This window comes from Haliotis rubra, unplaced genomic scaffold, assembly GCF_003918875.1.
Source record: "Haliotis rubra isolate DU_JTF1 unplaced genomic scaffold, ASM391887v1 Scf156, whole genome shotgun sequence".
Taxonomy (NCBI): domain Eukaryota; kingdom Metazoa; phylum Mollusca; class Gastropoda; order Lepetellida; family Haliotidae; genus Haliotis; species Haliotis rubra.
In genome coordinates this window covers 1,589,645-1,607,793 of record NW_025765514.1, presented here as the reverse complement: position 1 = coordinate 1,607,793, position 18,149 = coordinate 1,589,645, and the positions used below count along the sequence as shown (strand labels likewise).

Here is an 18,149-nt window from a genome sequence, read left to right as displayed (position 1 = left end):
TTGTTTATCAAAGACTGACAACATACAACGCTAACTGGCTCTAAAAGCTACAAAACTCCTTAAAACCAAACTGGCATGGATCCTGTTACCATAGTAACCATACCATGTTCCTTGCTAAAGCAATGCAACTAGAACATAATTATGTTGTAAATTACAGAGATTCTAAACATCAATCAATGGTCAATATTCAAAATTTCTATAAGAAACTAAAAAGAAGTAATTCTAAGTACTATATCATTATATATTACATTGATATAAAGTTATTAAGTACATATAGAAACTGTATGACAGTACATGAAGTGTTAGAGGTACAATAGAGCACAGTCACCATGGCAACTTCATAAACATAACATGGGTGAGAAAACTCTCCCTACTGTGCATGAAAATATTGTTGTCACTCTTACACATGATAAATATTATGTTATACCTTAAATGAGAATCACAAGTGAATTATTTTGAAAGAGAAGTTAAATTCAGCCTGTGTTCCACACAAATATATCATGAAAAAGTCAATAAATGCAACAACAAGAAAAAAATATAGATTATATATCACAATATTTTAGTAATAAGCATTTTTTTTCTTCTAACTTTCAGGATTTTAAGCAACCAAACACATGTTTTTTCCTGTCAACATCCAGCCAAAATCTTTTAAGATGTCCCTCCACACATAATCATCTAATATGATAGTTTAGCTTGGAATGTCTCATTTGGCTTTTTCAAGAATTATCTCCCTTGGACCAGATTTGCTGCTGAACTGATTGAAACAACAACTCCATGTTGTTTTCTTCCAGCATCCGAAAGAGTCCAAATGACTGGTCATTAATGTATATGAGGAATCGTCATGCATTTTGGGATCCATAGTAACACACGCATTCTTTCATTACAATTCAGTGGATCTGTCTTCAATGATAAATGAGAGGTTCTTTGTTCAATGATTTGATAGTGATGAGATTGTATGGCTTGGATGAGGGGGAAAACAATGACCGACGTGGACAAGTCATCAAACACACTGCTGCACAGTTTCTGAGACAGAGCAATTGTAGTCTTTGAGGTAACATCGAGGAAGTACCTTCCCCAGACAACAAAGACACAAAGACACGGACAAACCCAAGCGGACCTCAGTGAGTGCTGTATATAGTCAGACCCAACAAAACAGGCGTCGACGTTCTTCTACCTCTACAGCTAGCAACCACTTGCTGACACTTGACGTTACATAAATGCTCACTGGACTACTTTGCCCAGAAAAAATCATGGAGCTCCACATGGTTCTTGTCTACCGTCAACACACTGTGCCCTTCTACAGAAAACAAACACATCCTTTTTACAATTCCATGCAGTATGCTTATCCCTGCAACACAAAACTTGACTCATGGCACTGAAACTGACAAATTATCCACCTTTCTGAACAATACCTGTTCATAAGTCATATCCAATTCTTCAATCATTCCAAGAACCAATCATATCCCTTCTTCAGACTCTCTAACCAATCATTTGTTGTCAACACAACTTGCTGCCTCTCCTTTCACTGAAGCTAGCTTCTAGCACTAGTCCCGCAGAGTGCTGGTCGTGAAGTGCAGTCAGATTGGAGTTACCTCCCTTGACCAGCGGCCTCTACCTGTGAATACTTCTGTCCACCATACCTTCAGTCTAGCATATCACAGCTGCTTTTGATAAAGTCTTGCCAAATTGGCATCGTTCAAGTATCCTTCAGAGACAAGTTTAGGGGTTCTTCATAGCTAGGACACAATGAAAGATGATCCAATAATGCTCGTTTGAGTCGGTCCCTCTCTTTGCTCAAACCGTCAAACATATGTTCTAACTCAGCATTCTTGGACTGAAGCTGTTCGATTTCCTACAACAGAAATTAAAAATCGACATGACACATCATCATTAGAACAAAATAAAGTGTGAGGTCCACATGTCTTTTAACAGATCTGCTAAGAAAAATAGAAATATCGTTCTTTCATGAAGCAGTAGAGTGAGTGAGTTTAGTTTCATGCCGCTTTTAGCAATATTCCAGCAATATCACGGCAGGGGACACCAGAAATGGGCTTCACACATTGTACCCATGTTGGGAGTGGAGCCTGGGTCTTTGGCGTAACGGGCGAATACTTCAACCACTTGGCCTCATGAACCAGTAAGCATTAGTGTTGGGAATTGGTTGAAATCTCACAATTGATGATTGCTTCATTTCCAACGAACAATCATCGACAAAAATTGGTTAGCATCATTTTTCAGATTTTCCTATCCAGGTTGTTATTGCAGATATGTATAACATGATGCAACTTGCTACCTTAAAGTGATGACTAATATATCATGAACATAAACCTCCCAGAGTCTTCAAGAAATATTCAGTCATGGGTTTTCATTTAGTGAAGTGAGTTTTCTAAGAATTAAACACGTTTTCAGGCCCTGACAACTTCAACGATATGTTCCATCGTCAAGTATTTCAAACACTAAAACAGTAGTTCCCAAATTGTTTATGTTCAATTATTAGAAAATGTGATCGATTGCTTGGTCGTTTGGTCACTGCGACCAATCTTCGATTATTTCAATTAATCGGAACACCACTAGAGGACATGTCATGTTCAGTTGATCTAGGACGACTTGATACTATGAGCTAGGGGAGTCCATTTTTTGGACTTCGAGTACTTTCGAGGATGAGATCCGGACGAGGTACTTTCGAAAATCACCTGAAGTGAACACTTACTTCTTTCCGACTTCATATCGTCATGTGACTAACACATTTCCCATTGGTCAGAATCAGTATTTGGATGTTTACTTGACAAATTTTTTTGTCTTTGTACTTCTTGTACTTCAAAGCGCGAGTGATATACCGCGCTGGCGGCATTTGGTTATTTTGCTCTTTTCACTATTCAGATCAAGATAACGCCCATACATTGATTTTTTTATCTTTCTCCATGTCTATCACTTGTCAAGATAGTTACCTAATCATTTTAAGAAGTGAATCTCAAAGCGATGTATAATATTTACTCTCATCTGCAGACTTGTAACAACTAATACCATACAGCCACACCGTGTGAGGAGTAAACTATTTAATCTAGGTGTTAATGAAAACATTATCAGATGGGTTAAAGAATTCAGGGTACATAGAACTCAGTATGTCAGTGTCAATGGCTATCAATCTTCTTTTCTCTCAACCTCTACTAGAGATCCACATAGCTGTGTTCCTTCATCCATACTCTTCATCATACTAATGACTGTTACTTGTCCATATATGACTTGCCTACTGTGAAATTTGCAGATGACGCCACTGTTACTGGCCTAATTTCTGATTCTGAAAATTATTATCGTGAAGGCATTGACAAAACTGTAATGACAGTTTTTTATCAAACCTTTATTCAAAGTGTGTTGACCTACAATTTTCTATGTTGATATGGGGATCTGTCTCATCGCAACAAAAACAAACTTTTCAAAATTGTTAATACTGCTTGCAAAATTTCTGGAGTGTCTTTCGGTATATTCCCTTTATCTATGAAGCCAGATTGTCAAAGAGGCAGCTAAAATTAGATTTGATAGTTGATATATTTGATCTCAACATTTTGAACTACTTCCTTCTGGACGCTGCTGTCGATTACCTTCCCTCAAAACAAACAGAGCTCGACAGTCTTTCATACCATCAAGTATTTGTGAATGCAACAAATATTTTGAATCACACCATCATGTGATTAGAACTAAAATTATTCAGCTTCTTTACCTATGAGGTTAATTGAATTACATCATGTCAGATTTATTTGTAAATAGCATTCGTTTTGAGCATGCAATTATTGTGTATATTTTTGTGAACTGTGTATATATTCATTTTCAGACAGTTTGGATGTATACGAATTTCCACCTGGATAATAAAGTTATATCTTATCTTAATATTAGGCGTTAGCGGCCGCTGCGTGCTAAGCACATGGACCCGTGAAGATCCGGGTAGAATAGGTCTTCAGCAACCCATGTGCTTGCCATAAAAGGCGACTATGCTTGTCGTAGTGAAGGCGACTAACGGATCGGGTGGTCAGTTTAAGCTGACTTGGTTGACACCTGTCATCGGTTCCCAATTGCGCAGAATGATGATCATGCTGTTGATCACTGGATTGTCTGGTCCAGACTCGATTATTTACAGACCGCCGCCATATAGCTGGGATATTGCTGAGTGTGGCGTAAAACTAAACTCACTCACTCACTCGCTTAGCACATGGCAGACAGTCTGTCAACGTCAAATAATTCGAGTTATCTCCCCTTTTCGAGTCCTCGAGTCCTTGAAAATGGACTCGAGTCCAGCTGAACCCGACTCGTCCTCGAGTACTCGAGTACCCGTGGAAGCCCTACTATGGGCAAAGCCTTTGGAGCATGATGACATGCCATCTAGCAAGTCATCATTCTTATCTAGTCGCTTCATATGAGAAACTGTGAGAGAACTGTGGACCTTAGGACCTGGGGAGCCAGACACTCAGGGTCCCAGGTGACCACACACATTGTCGTTGGACTGGCCATTTAAATCAAAGTAATCTCTTGAGTGACATGTTTAAACAAGAGTCATCAAAGGATGACAAATCACTCCGGCCCCAACAAATTTGAAAGAACAGTTAATCTGACAGTTAAGGTCCAACTTGATTTTTTAGGCTAAGTCCAAAACGTTTCCATGGAAATCAAGAAAAATATAAATGCCCAAAATCCGCAAATTGCAAAAGGCCCCACTTCAAGATCTCTTTGACGTATCTGCCAAGTTTTGGAAACAAAGCAAAAACCTCCCTCTTGAGACTCAATCCAAAACATTTGCATGGAAATTGAGAAAAATAAAAATGACAAAAATCAGTAGATAGAAAAAAGGCACCACTCTGGGGTCTGTTTGATATATCTGCTAAGTTTTTGAAAGATATTGAATGGTTTTCAAGTTGTGCTCCGGAAAACAAGCCCACCCCTTCCTTTTGAGAATGTATTTTCAAAGTATTGAAGCCCATAATTTCAAAATTCAAAACCAATATACATAAATGTGTTTCTGATATTTGGAAGGACTTTTAGACACTCTTTGGTAACATATGGGTTGGAACATAAAATCAATGAAGTATCCAAGACTACCAGATCCATGTAAGTCACCTCGTACCACCAGCAATGGTTGCAGGGGACTTTACCCAGATTCCGGACATGGTAAACATATTTAAGCACAACACAAGTTAACACTGACATCCTTACATGCATGAGTTCATCCATCTTGCGTTTCCCCCTCTCCCGCGACCGCTGAGCTGCGAGTCGGTTCCGCTCCCTCCGTTTTTCCCTCCTCTCCACGTCCTGAGGCGTCAGCTGCAACAGTCAGCCTTGTCAACAACGTCTCACACTTACAACATGAACAACAAGTGTTGTTTGTCGGTCTAGCACTAAAGCAGTCTAATAATTGGTTTATGGATAAATGGAGTCGGAATCCTTTGTGGCTCATCCAGAATGGTTTTGGATCACTGTCTTTAAAAGAAAAACAATTTTAATGTCGTATTTTTCAATTTTTAAAGTTAATCCCTTCTACTTTCTTTTTCATTTTGAAGTTCTGAGAGAGAAATCTTTCATATGGCATAGAATATATAAATGGTTGTTGCTGATGGTGTACTTTTCAACCAAATATTGCAAGTGATTCAATGGCATTTGATTGTCAAACCATGCAATGTTTATTTTGTGTTTATGTTTCCATAAACCGAACGGACATTAGGTTACAAGACTAAGTGACAAGTGTTTCTTGATTGGCTGACTACACAATGGGTTGGGTATGCGGGGATGGTTTTCGGTGTGACGAGCGAAAGTTTTAACCACTGGGCTACCCCACCGCCCCCAGAATGGCTGGGCTTGTATTACAGTATTGCACTGAGCAATGTCACTTAGTTTGTACTGTTGTCTACAACTGTTAGTTTTAGTGATTAAATAAGCACTTTGAGAGATATTATTGAGAACATATATTTATAAAATTTGCCTGCTATATTTTTTTGCCCAATACTTTATACCCGATGGTTTACATGTTTGTATCTCAATATATGGAAGAAATATTAAAGTGGGTTACTGTAAATTATTAACTATTACCTTACAAAGCGGGATTCAGTACATCCGTATACTGTCCTAATGTTTTGATGTCCTATTACTGAAATCTACCTGTGAAGGTCCGGGTTAGAATATTGATCTTCAGTAACCCATGCTTGACGTAAGAGGTGACTAACGGGATCGGGTGGTCAGGCTCGCTGACTTGGTTGACACATGTCATCAGTTCCCCATTGTGCAGGTCGATGCTCATGCCGTTGATCACTGGATTGTCTGGTCCAGCCTCGATTATTTACAGACTGCTGTCATATAGCTTGAATATTGCTGAGTGCTGCGTAAAGCTTAACTCACTCACTCACTCACTGACTGAAATCAATTCTTTCAGCCTGGAGGATATGTAGGTGTGTCTTGGACAGGACTGATTGTCAACCTTTGTCACTGTGGTCAGTTAGAGGCAGAAGCATTTTGTAACAATTTATCTTAAAAGTTGAGTTGTTGCAATATCTTTATCTGTTTCAGATACTTTTATCTACAAACATAAGAGACCGTTCATAATTTATGGCTATGGGGGTGATGATGATTTTTATGAAGAAGCATGTACAATGTGAGTGACCCAGCCCCCAATTTATGTACAAAATCAATGCCACCACACAACACACACATTTTAAGCATACTTTTTTAAAAAATAATATTGTGTACAAAATAATTATTGCGGACACACCCACCATCCCTCTTCAGTACATGTGTATGACCCCCCTACATCCCTAGAACAAAATGGGTGAGACACACACACCCACCCTCCACTTGTCATAAATTATAAATGAGCCTTAATTAGAAAAGATTAATTAATGGGAAATCCCTTGTGAGTATTACTGACGACTCTACCTAATTTTCACTGGTTTAGGGACCGTTCATAATTTATGGCTGGGGGTGATGATGATTTTTATGAAGAAGCATGTACAATGTGAATCCCCCCCCAATTTATGTACAAAGTAAGTGACCCCTGCATGTCATGTACAAAGTCAATGACCCCTACTCCCCTTTCCATATTTTTAAATATTTATATGTACAAAATTGCTGCCCCCCCTCTAGAGTCATGTGTACAAAATTGATGACCCCTACCACCCCCAAAAATTTTAAGTTTTTTTTTAAAAAATAAATAAAAATAAATAAATAAATAAATAAATAAATAAATAAATATAAAAAATCATCATCATCACCCCTTGCCATTAATTATGAACGGTCCCTTATTGCCCAATATATCTTGAGACCTACATGTATTCAGCCACATGACTCAGGCCAGGCCAATCAAAGTGTCATTCATGGGTTGGCACAGGTGTATCATCAAGAGTTGTCTCCCTTCCCCTATATCACCAGGAAATATTCCAAGATGTACCTTCAAGCCGTGTGCCATGTTAGATTACTACTCTGTGACACTGAACCTGTCTACAGGCTGAACTGAGGTACATTGACATGACTTTCAAAGACTTCCAATAGCATTTCCAAGACTTCCATGACCCCAAATGACCGAGTGCCTTGAAGCAGGATCTGACCTGTCTGACAAGTGATGTGATCTTTGTCCCTGTGGTGTATGCTATTTTTTTTAGGGGTGGGTATTGCAGAGAATTATCATATTGCGATATACTGTGATGCGAAAGAATGTATTGCGATATGTTTTGCAATATATTGCATGAAGTATTTTTAAACAAAAAACTACTTATAATCGAGGTAATGCTTGATTTATAGAGCAAATACACAGCAAAATCACTATGCTTGATTAAGCTTCAATAACAACTTATATTCATGATTAAAAATAAAAATGTGAATAATATATGGCACAAATGAAAAAAGGAAATATCCGAAGATTTCCGAGTGTTACGAAGTTTTCCGAATGCTAGTCAAAATACCGGTTTTCGATCATTGTATCACAATACGTATCGTTTTCATGTCTGAACCGGTAAATACCGGTAAACCGGTTATATTGCGCAGCCCCAATTTTTTCTAGTATGTATCTTGACCGACATTCCACACAATCTCAGGATAGGCAGTAGACACTCCTTGATAACTGATGACTTGGATCTGAGATTTTCAAGACCCAAAACGCCTAGCAAATGTCAGTAAAAATTCCCAATTCACATTATAATCATTACTTACAATAGGGCATTGTAGAAGTAGCTTGTATCTCACAAATAGTGGATCAAGCTTTATCAGTTAGTAAGCCAATACACACAAACAACAACAGCCAAATTAACGTACTACCATTTTATTTCACTACAAAACTAACCCCAAATACACTGTTTATAAATCAGTGCTGTGAGACAGTGATTCCATGGCAGTTTCAATCTAAGAGCACTGTCTCAATCTACATTATATACTGTCTATAAATGGTTACTAATTATCGAAATCGGTCACTATAGTGAAACGACCTTGACAACCCAAATGTCTGAGAACAGCTCACTCAGTTCAATCACATATCAAAACTGTTGCTTTTCTTTCTCATTTACTGGAGAAAGTAATAACATTATAGTCATACTGATCAAACATTATGTCAAAATTCTCGAAACATTTCTCCCAAAACATCCCTCTGATCCAAAATGTATTGATAAAATTCATGTTTCCACAAAATCAGGTGACATTGTTCTGCAATTCACAGATAATAATGTGCTCTGAGTGAGTCTGATTTTACGCCGCTTTTGGCAATATTCCAGCAACATCATGGCAGGGGACACCAGAAATGGGCTTCACACATTGCACCCACATGGGGAATGGAACCCAGGGCTTTTGGCGTGACAAGCGAATGCATAAGGCTACCCCACCGCCCCGTATTTTGCTCTGAAGACCCACAGAAACTTGCAATCCATGTTAGACACTCTACAGCTGATGGAATACTGACCAGAGGGCATTTGGAGATGACCACAGAACCCAACAATACCCATGACCTTCAAACATCTACCTGAAAACAATATTTTACTTGATACACCTAGCACCAAAATATTACTGTTGCTAGGCAATGACAATTTAAGGAATGGTTGAAGAATTACTAAGGATACTATTCAAAGAAGGTAAAGAACACGTAGTTTCTTCCTATGGCTGTAGTCAGTGTGCTAAGCCATGGCAGATTTACAATACTTTGTTGATGAAACAATTGATTATGTTTCTTAACATCCTTGTGTAGTTTATTTAATAAATGGGTATAATATCTTGAGGTTACACTGATTACAAATAGATCTCTACCAATAGGGAGGTACTGGTGGAAATATAGCCCTTCAACAATGTGATAACCCCTCTACATTGTACCCATCCTACTACATTGTATCCATCCTACTTCATTGTATCCATACTACTACACTGTATCCATGCTACTACATTGTATCCATTCTACTACATTGTATCCATTCTACTACATTGTATCCATCCTACTACATTGTACCCATCCTCTAACACTGTGGTAATACTTTAACACTATAGTCATCTGTTAACATTCTAGTCATTGTTTAACATTGTATTCAGCCAGCGCTACAATTATGGCACACAAGACCAACTGCCTCTGTTAACATTCTAGTCATTGTTTAACACTGTATTCAGCCAGCGCTACAATTATGCCACACAAGACCAACTGCCTCAGAGTTTGAGTTGGGTTTTATGCCAGTTTTACCAATATTCCTGCAATATCACAGCAGGGAACATCAGAAATGGGGTTCACTCATTGTTCCACTAGTCTTGCAGTGCCCTATGTATGCTAACCATATATATGTCTGTATTTCACGGAACAAAATATTGTGCTTATGTCTTGTGTCATTTTCTAAGCATGAAATCCACTAATCAACTGATTGAAAGTTATTCCTATAGGTTTACCCTGTTTGTTCAAAAAATAGGTTATCAGATTTAATTATACTGAACAGCAGAAGTAATGCATGTCTTAAATTCATTTGAAGTTTTTAACTATAGACAATCACAATAGTACCCAGTCACAGATTTATATAAACTTTCAGAATGAGAGCTGAAGGCAGTTGTCGCTGAACATCAAAGACAAATACCCTTGGCAGCACCGAATATCTTGTAGCAGTGAGTTTTGTCTCCTTGGATAACACACAGGCAGTTCAACAGCACATCATATGTGACCAGTGTCTGAAAGAATGGCCGAGGCAAGTGGTTCCGCTCACACACTAATCTCTGTCTTGATTCTGCAAGTATGTCTACCAACTGCAGTCCAATGTCCAGTTACGTTCATATTCAGTTCGTATCTGGTGATAGATGTAAACCTAGCAGCAACACACATCTCAAAGGACAACTTGATGCCATTGGGAACGTCGTCGATGTTGATGTTGCTGGACACACTGTAAATGTCACTAACAGAGCTAGTTTCTGAAAACTGGTCCCAAATATGACCATCAACAGGGAGTTTTGCAGCATAGAGACATCATCACATTGTGTGTGCTGGTACTGTCCACCGTGGCCCAGAACTACAGCTGCTGTTGTTGATGCTACCTCAGGACTGTTCCTGTGATGACTGCTTCATACAAAGAGACCTTGAGCAGATCTTGTAACTGACTGACTGACTGAGTTTGGTTTTACGCCGCTTTTAGCAATATTCCAGCAACATCACGGCGGGGGACACCAGAAATGGGCTTCACACATTGTGCCCATGTGGGGATTCGAACCCAGGTCTTCGACGTGACGAGCCAACGCTTTAACCATTAGGCTACCCCACCGCCCCAGATCTTGTAACTCATGATATACCTGATTGCAAGCAATCAGCAACAAACCCTGTTTGACCTAGTGCAAGTCTTCTGATATTAGTGAGATGACGTCCCAGCTGCCTGGCAACAACAGCTGCAACACTTCAACATCCCTACGCCCATTCCTCATTGTGCATATGACAATCTAGCATCTTCAGCTGTAGACCTTCTAGTGTGAAGACTGTACCAGTGTCTGACATCCGAGGGTATCTCAGAGAGAAAATGCAGGCCCTTTTGCCCCAGATTTGCATGTACAAAATCCATATACAACACATCAGTTCCGCCGTCATTTCAGCATTTTCCCATCAATTCATACAAAATAGAAAGCCTACACTTACAAAACATAAATTATATTTGGAACTTGCATTTTTTGGGGTGTTCAATATACAATAGGTGAAATATTTCTGTCACTTATTTTTACCTGACTGGGTCTGTCAGTTCAACAGTCACCAACTCACCTTCAAGACAGCTAATGCTTATGCAACCACCCCAGTACCTAGTTTGTGTTTAACAACCACAAACCTTCTATCTAATGCCAAACCAAAGTTAAATATTCTCACAAACCAAACTCTGACAATCTGAACAGACATTGACTAACATGTCTATCTTGATATTCACAGTATCTAAACAGCTGAAACATCTGTATACTTATTTATGCACTTGTTATAAGGCGTGCACATATTCTTTAGAAATAGCACATACATAATACATTTGCATTGTTTTACATCATTACTTTCTGACAAATAAAGCATCATTGACACTAAATCTGTATACACACAATACTCTGGATTATGAAAATAGAAACTTGTTCCAACATATACAAAGAGACAATAAATTAATCAATGATTATTACAATGAAAATATACGAAATCAAACCATATATGCCACAGAATGAATAATACACACTTAACAATGTCTATTTCTGAACACGCAAGTAACCAATATTGGTGACCATTTCTAAAATCAAAACTTTTGGATCATTGATAACAATCAAATATTCAAAACATAAAACAACTTTTATGTACTTAAAACATTTCTTAACTGTTTTATAATTTTATTTTAACATTTGTAAAATTATATAAAGAAAATGTTAGTAAACAAAATCACACATATACAAAATAATTCATTTCCTTCATGTCCGTCCATCATCATCATCATCATCATCATCATCATCATCATCATCATCATCATCATCATCATCTCCATCTTTTAACAACTCATATCGCAATTATGATCATCGAGAACAGCAATGCAAGCTATGTCCAGCAATGGAAGATGTGAGGCTACCCCCAGGTTCTTTACATGAGGTTTGAAAATAGTTTCACGTCTTACATACTACCCGGTATGTGGAAGTGTTGAACGACACTTACCATAATGGATGTAAATAGCACTCCTTCACAAATAGAAACTTCAATACAAGGACCTGCACAATATAATACCTTCATGTTTATAGACTTTACAGAAGAATCCTCAATGTGTACTGTGAAGCATTAGATTTAGGATGTTTTACACGAATCAACTATTGATGAAGAAATCAGAACTAGTGAGTGACTGAGTGAGTTTAGTTTTATGCCACTTTTAGCAATATTCCAGCAATATCACAGTGGGGGACTCCAGACATGGGCTTCACACATGTGGGGAATCGAACCCAGGTCTTCAGTGTGACGAGCGAACGCTTTAACCACTAGTCTACCCCACCGGCCCTGATCAGTACAAGAGGCAAGGAGTGACTTCTGTGGTGAGTGTTACTGTACAACTCTGTACAATGTAAGACCTTCCTCTCTCTGGTCACGGCATCTGTGAATCGTACAGGAAACTGTCTACACCTGCTCAGATATTCCACTCCAACTCTGCAGCCAATGTCCATAAAAATTCAAATATTGGAATGAAACAATTTCAAATAAATATTATGGCTCTGTTGAGGTGAATTGTATTTCACAGACCAACTAGAATGACATATCCATCCTTTCCCAGGCTGCTTGCCAATGGCACTTTGTTTGGAATCCTAACTAGGTCCCTGTCCTAAGAAGGAACATCCCACGTATAGACCCCCTGACTAATCCTCCAGGAGTCATGGATCAACCAGGCTTCACACAACATCAGTTACGGTATTCAACAAATATTTTTCTCAAACTACATACAATTAACTTGTAATTTCAACATCTTTTCCACACCATTTATAAACAATTGTTTTGAGGTTTCTTGTCATTATTAAAGGCCAAATCAGCTGAGGTAGCAGTCACCATGACATGCCTCACTTGGTGAAGGCGTATAATTAGGCAATTATAGCAAAAGTTGTTCAAACCAACTGCTCAAGCGGCTGAGAGTGGTATTCTTCATGCAACAGGGGCTTGAAACAAAAGGTATATATTTCTAAAAATAACACAAAACATTATCATTGCCACACACATATACAAATTTCTTCTGCAGACATGACTTAACTGATTCGAAAGTCAACTTTGTTATTTCAACTGAACTATCACTTATTTTTGATTCAGCATCCTTATATAATGAAACAAGTTTTCAAGTTTGTAATTTCCATCATAGAAATCAATGCATTGTTTGTCAAGGGTTCTCTTAAGTACAGAGATGTAAGTCGCAGGAACCACTACTGGTAACTGAATCCTAGTTTCAAAAATCTCTCAAAGACATTTTAATAAATTTAGTCCAATTTTTCTCAACATGATTCTAAACGGTGAAATCTACATAAACACTTACAACAACAAACTTTAGCATAAACAAATTTACACACAAAACAAACTAATAGAAATAAATGTCCACATCACATTCAACTGTACTCCCAAGTAACAAGACCTAGATGGAAGGATGCCCTATAATGTATCAAATAAACAATTTCAACAAAATACACCAAAACAGGTTTATAGAGCAACTGTTTAAAATGCTTGGAGCATATGTAAAATACAAAACAAATATATTCAACATTGTACAACACTTTCAAACAAAAACAATATAAAACTTCTCCACATTAATTGCTTTGGTATAAAATGCATAATGTTTCTTTAATGCCACGTACAAAATTACTCTTAAGGCTGGTTACAATATCCAAGACAATATTGACACATTCAGGTTCAAAATAGACAGTTCTGAAACAGGCACTTTCCTTAGTCCACACAATTACATCATACAGGTGAACCAACATTTGGTGTAGGTTGCATCCAACACAAACGTCATTTGTATCAAAACACCTCCCCCTCAATGATATGTCACTGACTAACTCCTCATAAGGAGTTGTCTCCCCTCCCTCAATCACAAAGTCATCACATTCTCTTGCCATTCATTCAATCCACCCAAAATAATAATACTAATTTCAATTTCATTGGCATAATTGAAATATTTTTCTCCTTTGAACCATTTCTTGACCTGTTGTAAACAGTGTGCCCAACAAGTATATCTGTAGAAAACACTTTCTATCCAAACACTGTTTTTCTTGACCTTCCCATACCCATCGAGACTTCCTATGTTGACTTGACCCTGGTCAGTTGGTATTTCTGACCTTTAAGCTGGGACATCCGGCCTACATAACCCATTATTACTACTACCTAGAGAAGCTTTGTCGGTTTCCTTGACAACAGTGTCATACAGTGTCAAAGGGCTGAGATCAATCTTGGCCCATGTATAAACGCCATTTCACGATTCTTTCAATTTCAGAACATTTTCAATTCCACTAAATCATCCCCAATATTTTGTTATCAAATGCTATACGTCCATTTCTGTGCTATACGCAAGCAGACAAAAACTGAGTGGCAGATGGTATTCCATTTTGATGCAATATTATGGCAGTAGCAAAGCGATTGAGTGAATCAGTTGTCATAAAGGGAGGTGTGTGCTGTTTGGCTTGAGTTCCCTCATAAGACTATTCTGGCCGTCGCAGGGGCAGGTGTTGACGTGAGAGAGGATGGACCCACGTAGCCGCTGCATCTCGTCACTCAGCGTGGACAGCTTCTCACGTAGAAGCATGTTGTACTCCTCCAGTTGCTCCAGTTGCTGAAACAATACAAACACCTCCTAAACAGTGTCTGGTCCATAATGTAGGGAGGGATCTGTTACACAGTGTCTGGTCCATAATGTAGGGAGGGATCTGTTAAACAGTGTCTGGTCCATAATGTAGGGAGGGATCTGTTAAACAGTGTCTGGTCCATAATGTAGGGAGGGATCTGTTAAATAGTGTCTGGTCCATAATGTAGGGATGGATCTGTTAAACAGTGTCTGGTCCATAATGTAGGGAGGGATCTGTTAAACAGTGTCTGGTCCATAATGTAGGGAGGGATCTGTTAAACAGTGTCTGGTCCATAGTGTAGAGAGGGATCTGTTAAACAGTGTCTGGTCCATAGTGTAGGGAGGGATCTGTTAAACAGTGTCTGGTCCATAGTGTAGGGAGGGATCTGTTAAACAGTGTCTGGTCCATAATGTAGGGAGGGATCTGTTAAACAGTGTCTGGTCCATAGTGTAGGGAGGGATCTGTTAAACAGTGTCTGGTCCATAATACTGGAAGGGATCTGTTAAACAGTGTCTGGTCCATAATGTGGAAAGGGATCTGTTAAACAGTGTCTTGTCCATAATACTGGAAGGGATCTGTTAAACAGTGTCTGGTCCATAACGTTGGAAGAGGGATCTGTTAAACAGTGACTGGTCCATAATGTGGAAAGGGATCTGTTAAACAGTGTCTGGTCCATAATACTGGAAGGGATCTGTTAAACAGTGTCTGGTCCATAATGTGGAAAGGGATCTGTTAAACAGTGACTGGTCCATAATGTGGAAAGGGATCTGTTAAACAGTGTCTGGTCCATAACGTTTGGAGGGATCTGTTAAACAGTGTCTGGTCCATAATGTAGGGAGGGATAGGAGGGAACCGTGCCTGTTGGGAGGGATAGGACGGAAACAGTGCCTGTTGGGAGGGATAGGAGGGAAACAGTGCCTGTTGGGAGGGATACAGTGCCTGTTGGGATGGATAGGAGGGAAACAGTGCCTGTTGGGAGGGATACAGTGCCTGTTGGGAGGGATAGGAGGGAAACAGTGCCTGTTGGGAGGGATAGGAGGGAAACAGTGCCTGTTGGGAGGGATACAGTGCCTGTTGGGAGGGATAGGAGGGAAACAGTGCCTGTTGGGAGGGATAGGAGGGAAACAGTGCCTGTTGGGAGGGATACAGTGCCTGTTGGGAGGGATAGGAGGGAAACAGTGCCTGTTGGGAGGGATACAGTGCCTGTTGGGATGGATAGGAGGGAAACAGTGCCTTTCAACAGTGTAGGGAGGGATCTGTTAAACAGTGTCTGGTCCATAATGTAGAAAGGGATCTGTTAAACAGTGTCTGGTCCATAATGTAGGGAGGGATAGGAGGGAACCGTGCCTGTTGGGAGGGATAGGAGGGAAACAGTGCCTGTTGGGAGGGAAACTGTGCCTGTTGGGATGGATAGGAGGGAAACAGTGCCTGTTGGGAGGGAAACTGTGCCTGTTGGGAGGGATAGGAGGGAAACAGTACCTGTTGGGAGGGAAACTGTGCCTGTCAACAGTGTAGGGAGGGATCTGTTAAACAGTGTCTGGTCCATAATGTAGAAAGGGATCTGTTAAACAGTGTCTGGTCCATAATGTAGGGAGGGATAGGAGGGAACCGTGCCTGTTGGGAGGGATAGGAGGGAAACAGTGCCTGTTGGGAGGGAAACTGTGCCTGTCAACAGTGTAGGGAGGGATCTGTTAAACAGTCTCTATCAATAGTGCAAGTAACGCAACTGTTGAACAGTGTCTGGTCAAGTGTAGGACATATAACAGTATAACTGTAAGTGGTAAGCTGTAGATTCTGTGTACAGTGTACAACATTGTCAAACATTCTGGCCAGTATTTGTTAATGCACATGGTAAGCCACAAAATTATTCATAAAAATGTCATTTGAGATGTTTCCTTAAAGCTTGAATTTTACAGAAAACATTGAACACTTGGATAATCAATTTTCCGAACAGTTACAAATATGTTCAAATTAATGTACTTACACAAATCAGAGTCCAGTTTTTTTCTTGTCGCTTCTGGAGAAAACGTCTGGCTGCAATTCTATTTTGTTCTTTCCTTTTTTCAACCTTTTTAAGTTCTTCTGGCGTAAGCTGTGCAAAGAAGACCGGTTTATATTCACTCGCCGCAGGGCGGGGCTCCAGCCACTCTCGGCCAGAGGGTAACATGGGACTACGGTACACCCTCACACTAGTCTGTCACTACTTTCACCAGCTGACCATCACCCTAATCATGGTTCACATCATCAACTCACACAACACCATCTTAAACGTCTCATTTGAAAGAATATCACTCATAAACTTTAGTAGCATAAGAAATGATTTTACATCTGAAGAAGGATATCAGTATTGGCAATTACTTATTAAAAGACTGACTGACTGAGTTTAGTTTTACGCCGCTTTTAGCAATATTCCAGCAACATCACGGCGGGGGACACCAGAAATGGAATTCACACATTGTACCCATGTGGGGATTCGAACCCGGGTCTTCAGTGTCCTGAGCAGATGTTTTAACCACTAGGCTACCCCACCGCCCCTCTTATTTAAAGAATAATTCACAAAATATCATCAATATATATATCAATCAACTTGATCATCAATATATATCAATCAACTTGATCATAAATATTTAAATCAACTTGACACATATATTAATATTGATTACAGTTAGTGAGTGAGTTGGTTTTAAGGCCAATTTGAACAGAATTTCATCCATATCAGATTAATGCGGGACGACAGCCTGAAGTGAAGCACATAAAAAATATTTACTACTTTGGTGAAACTAATAAGTACAGGTACATTGTTCGTAACTTCAAACAGAATCAGGGCCAACCAAATTCTGTTTGAAGTTACGAACAATGTGATATGGCCTTGCTCATGGAGAACAGAAATTTTATATTTGAATAATGGACAAAGCTCTTCTATTTAAAATGTTATTATACAGATAAGCTTGTCAATCACTGATATCTTTTCACGATGTTAGTGTCATGGCTAAATGTATCATTTTCCTGTTTCTGTTACGGTCTCTTCTCATCTAACTGAGACTAACCATGTCCTGCATCAGTGAAATAGTCCCTGGTTTAGTTGTGATCCAGATCAACCAACAAATCCAGTCAGTCGAATCCAAATTCTAATAATTGTGTACACAGTGACAATAAATACTATACCTCATGAACAGTGGTAAGACTGACTGACTTAAAACACTGTAATACTAGCTTTTACAATATGAAATGGGAAATTTATCTTCAAGTAAGTTTGTTTATGCCATTTTCTTTAAATATTCCAGTAAAAAGACGGACTGGACAAACCGGACGGGTTTCACCCTGGTACCCATGTTTGGACTCAAACCAGCTATCAGTGGAGTGAG

General features: G+C 39.1%; 1 protein-coding gene across 2 annotated transcripts in view; it reads right to left on the bottom strand.

The window, feature by feature from the left end:
* Positions 1–581: 581 nt before the first annotated feature.
* The window catches only part of LOC124270964 (cyclic AMP-dependent transcription factor ATF-3-like), a 33,220-nt gene continuing 15,652 nt past the window's right edge, over positions 582–18,149 (bottom strand). The window contains exons 3-4 of one of the 2 annotated variants that reach the window (XM_046706036.1): positions 5,203–5,310; positions 582–1,852 (exon numbers count right to left, since the gene is read on the bottom strand). In XM_046706036.1, the coding sequence (XP_046561992.1) occupies positions 1,697–1,852; positions 5,203–5,310 (264 nt within the window). In that variant the 3' untranslated portion in view covers positions 582–1,696. Of the gene's footprint in view, positions 1,853–5,202; positions 5,311–8,274; positions 14,772–16,768; positions 16,877–18,149 lie in introns of those variants that run through there. The other variant, XM_046706035.1, reaches the window with a different exon arrangement.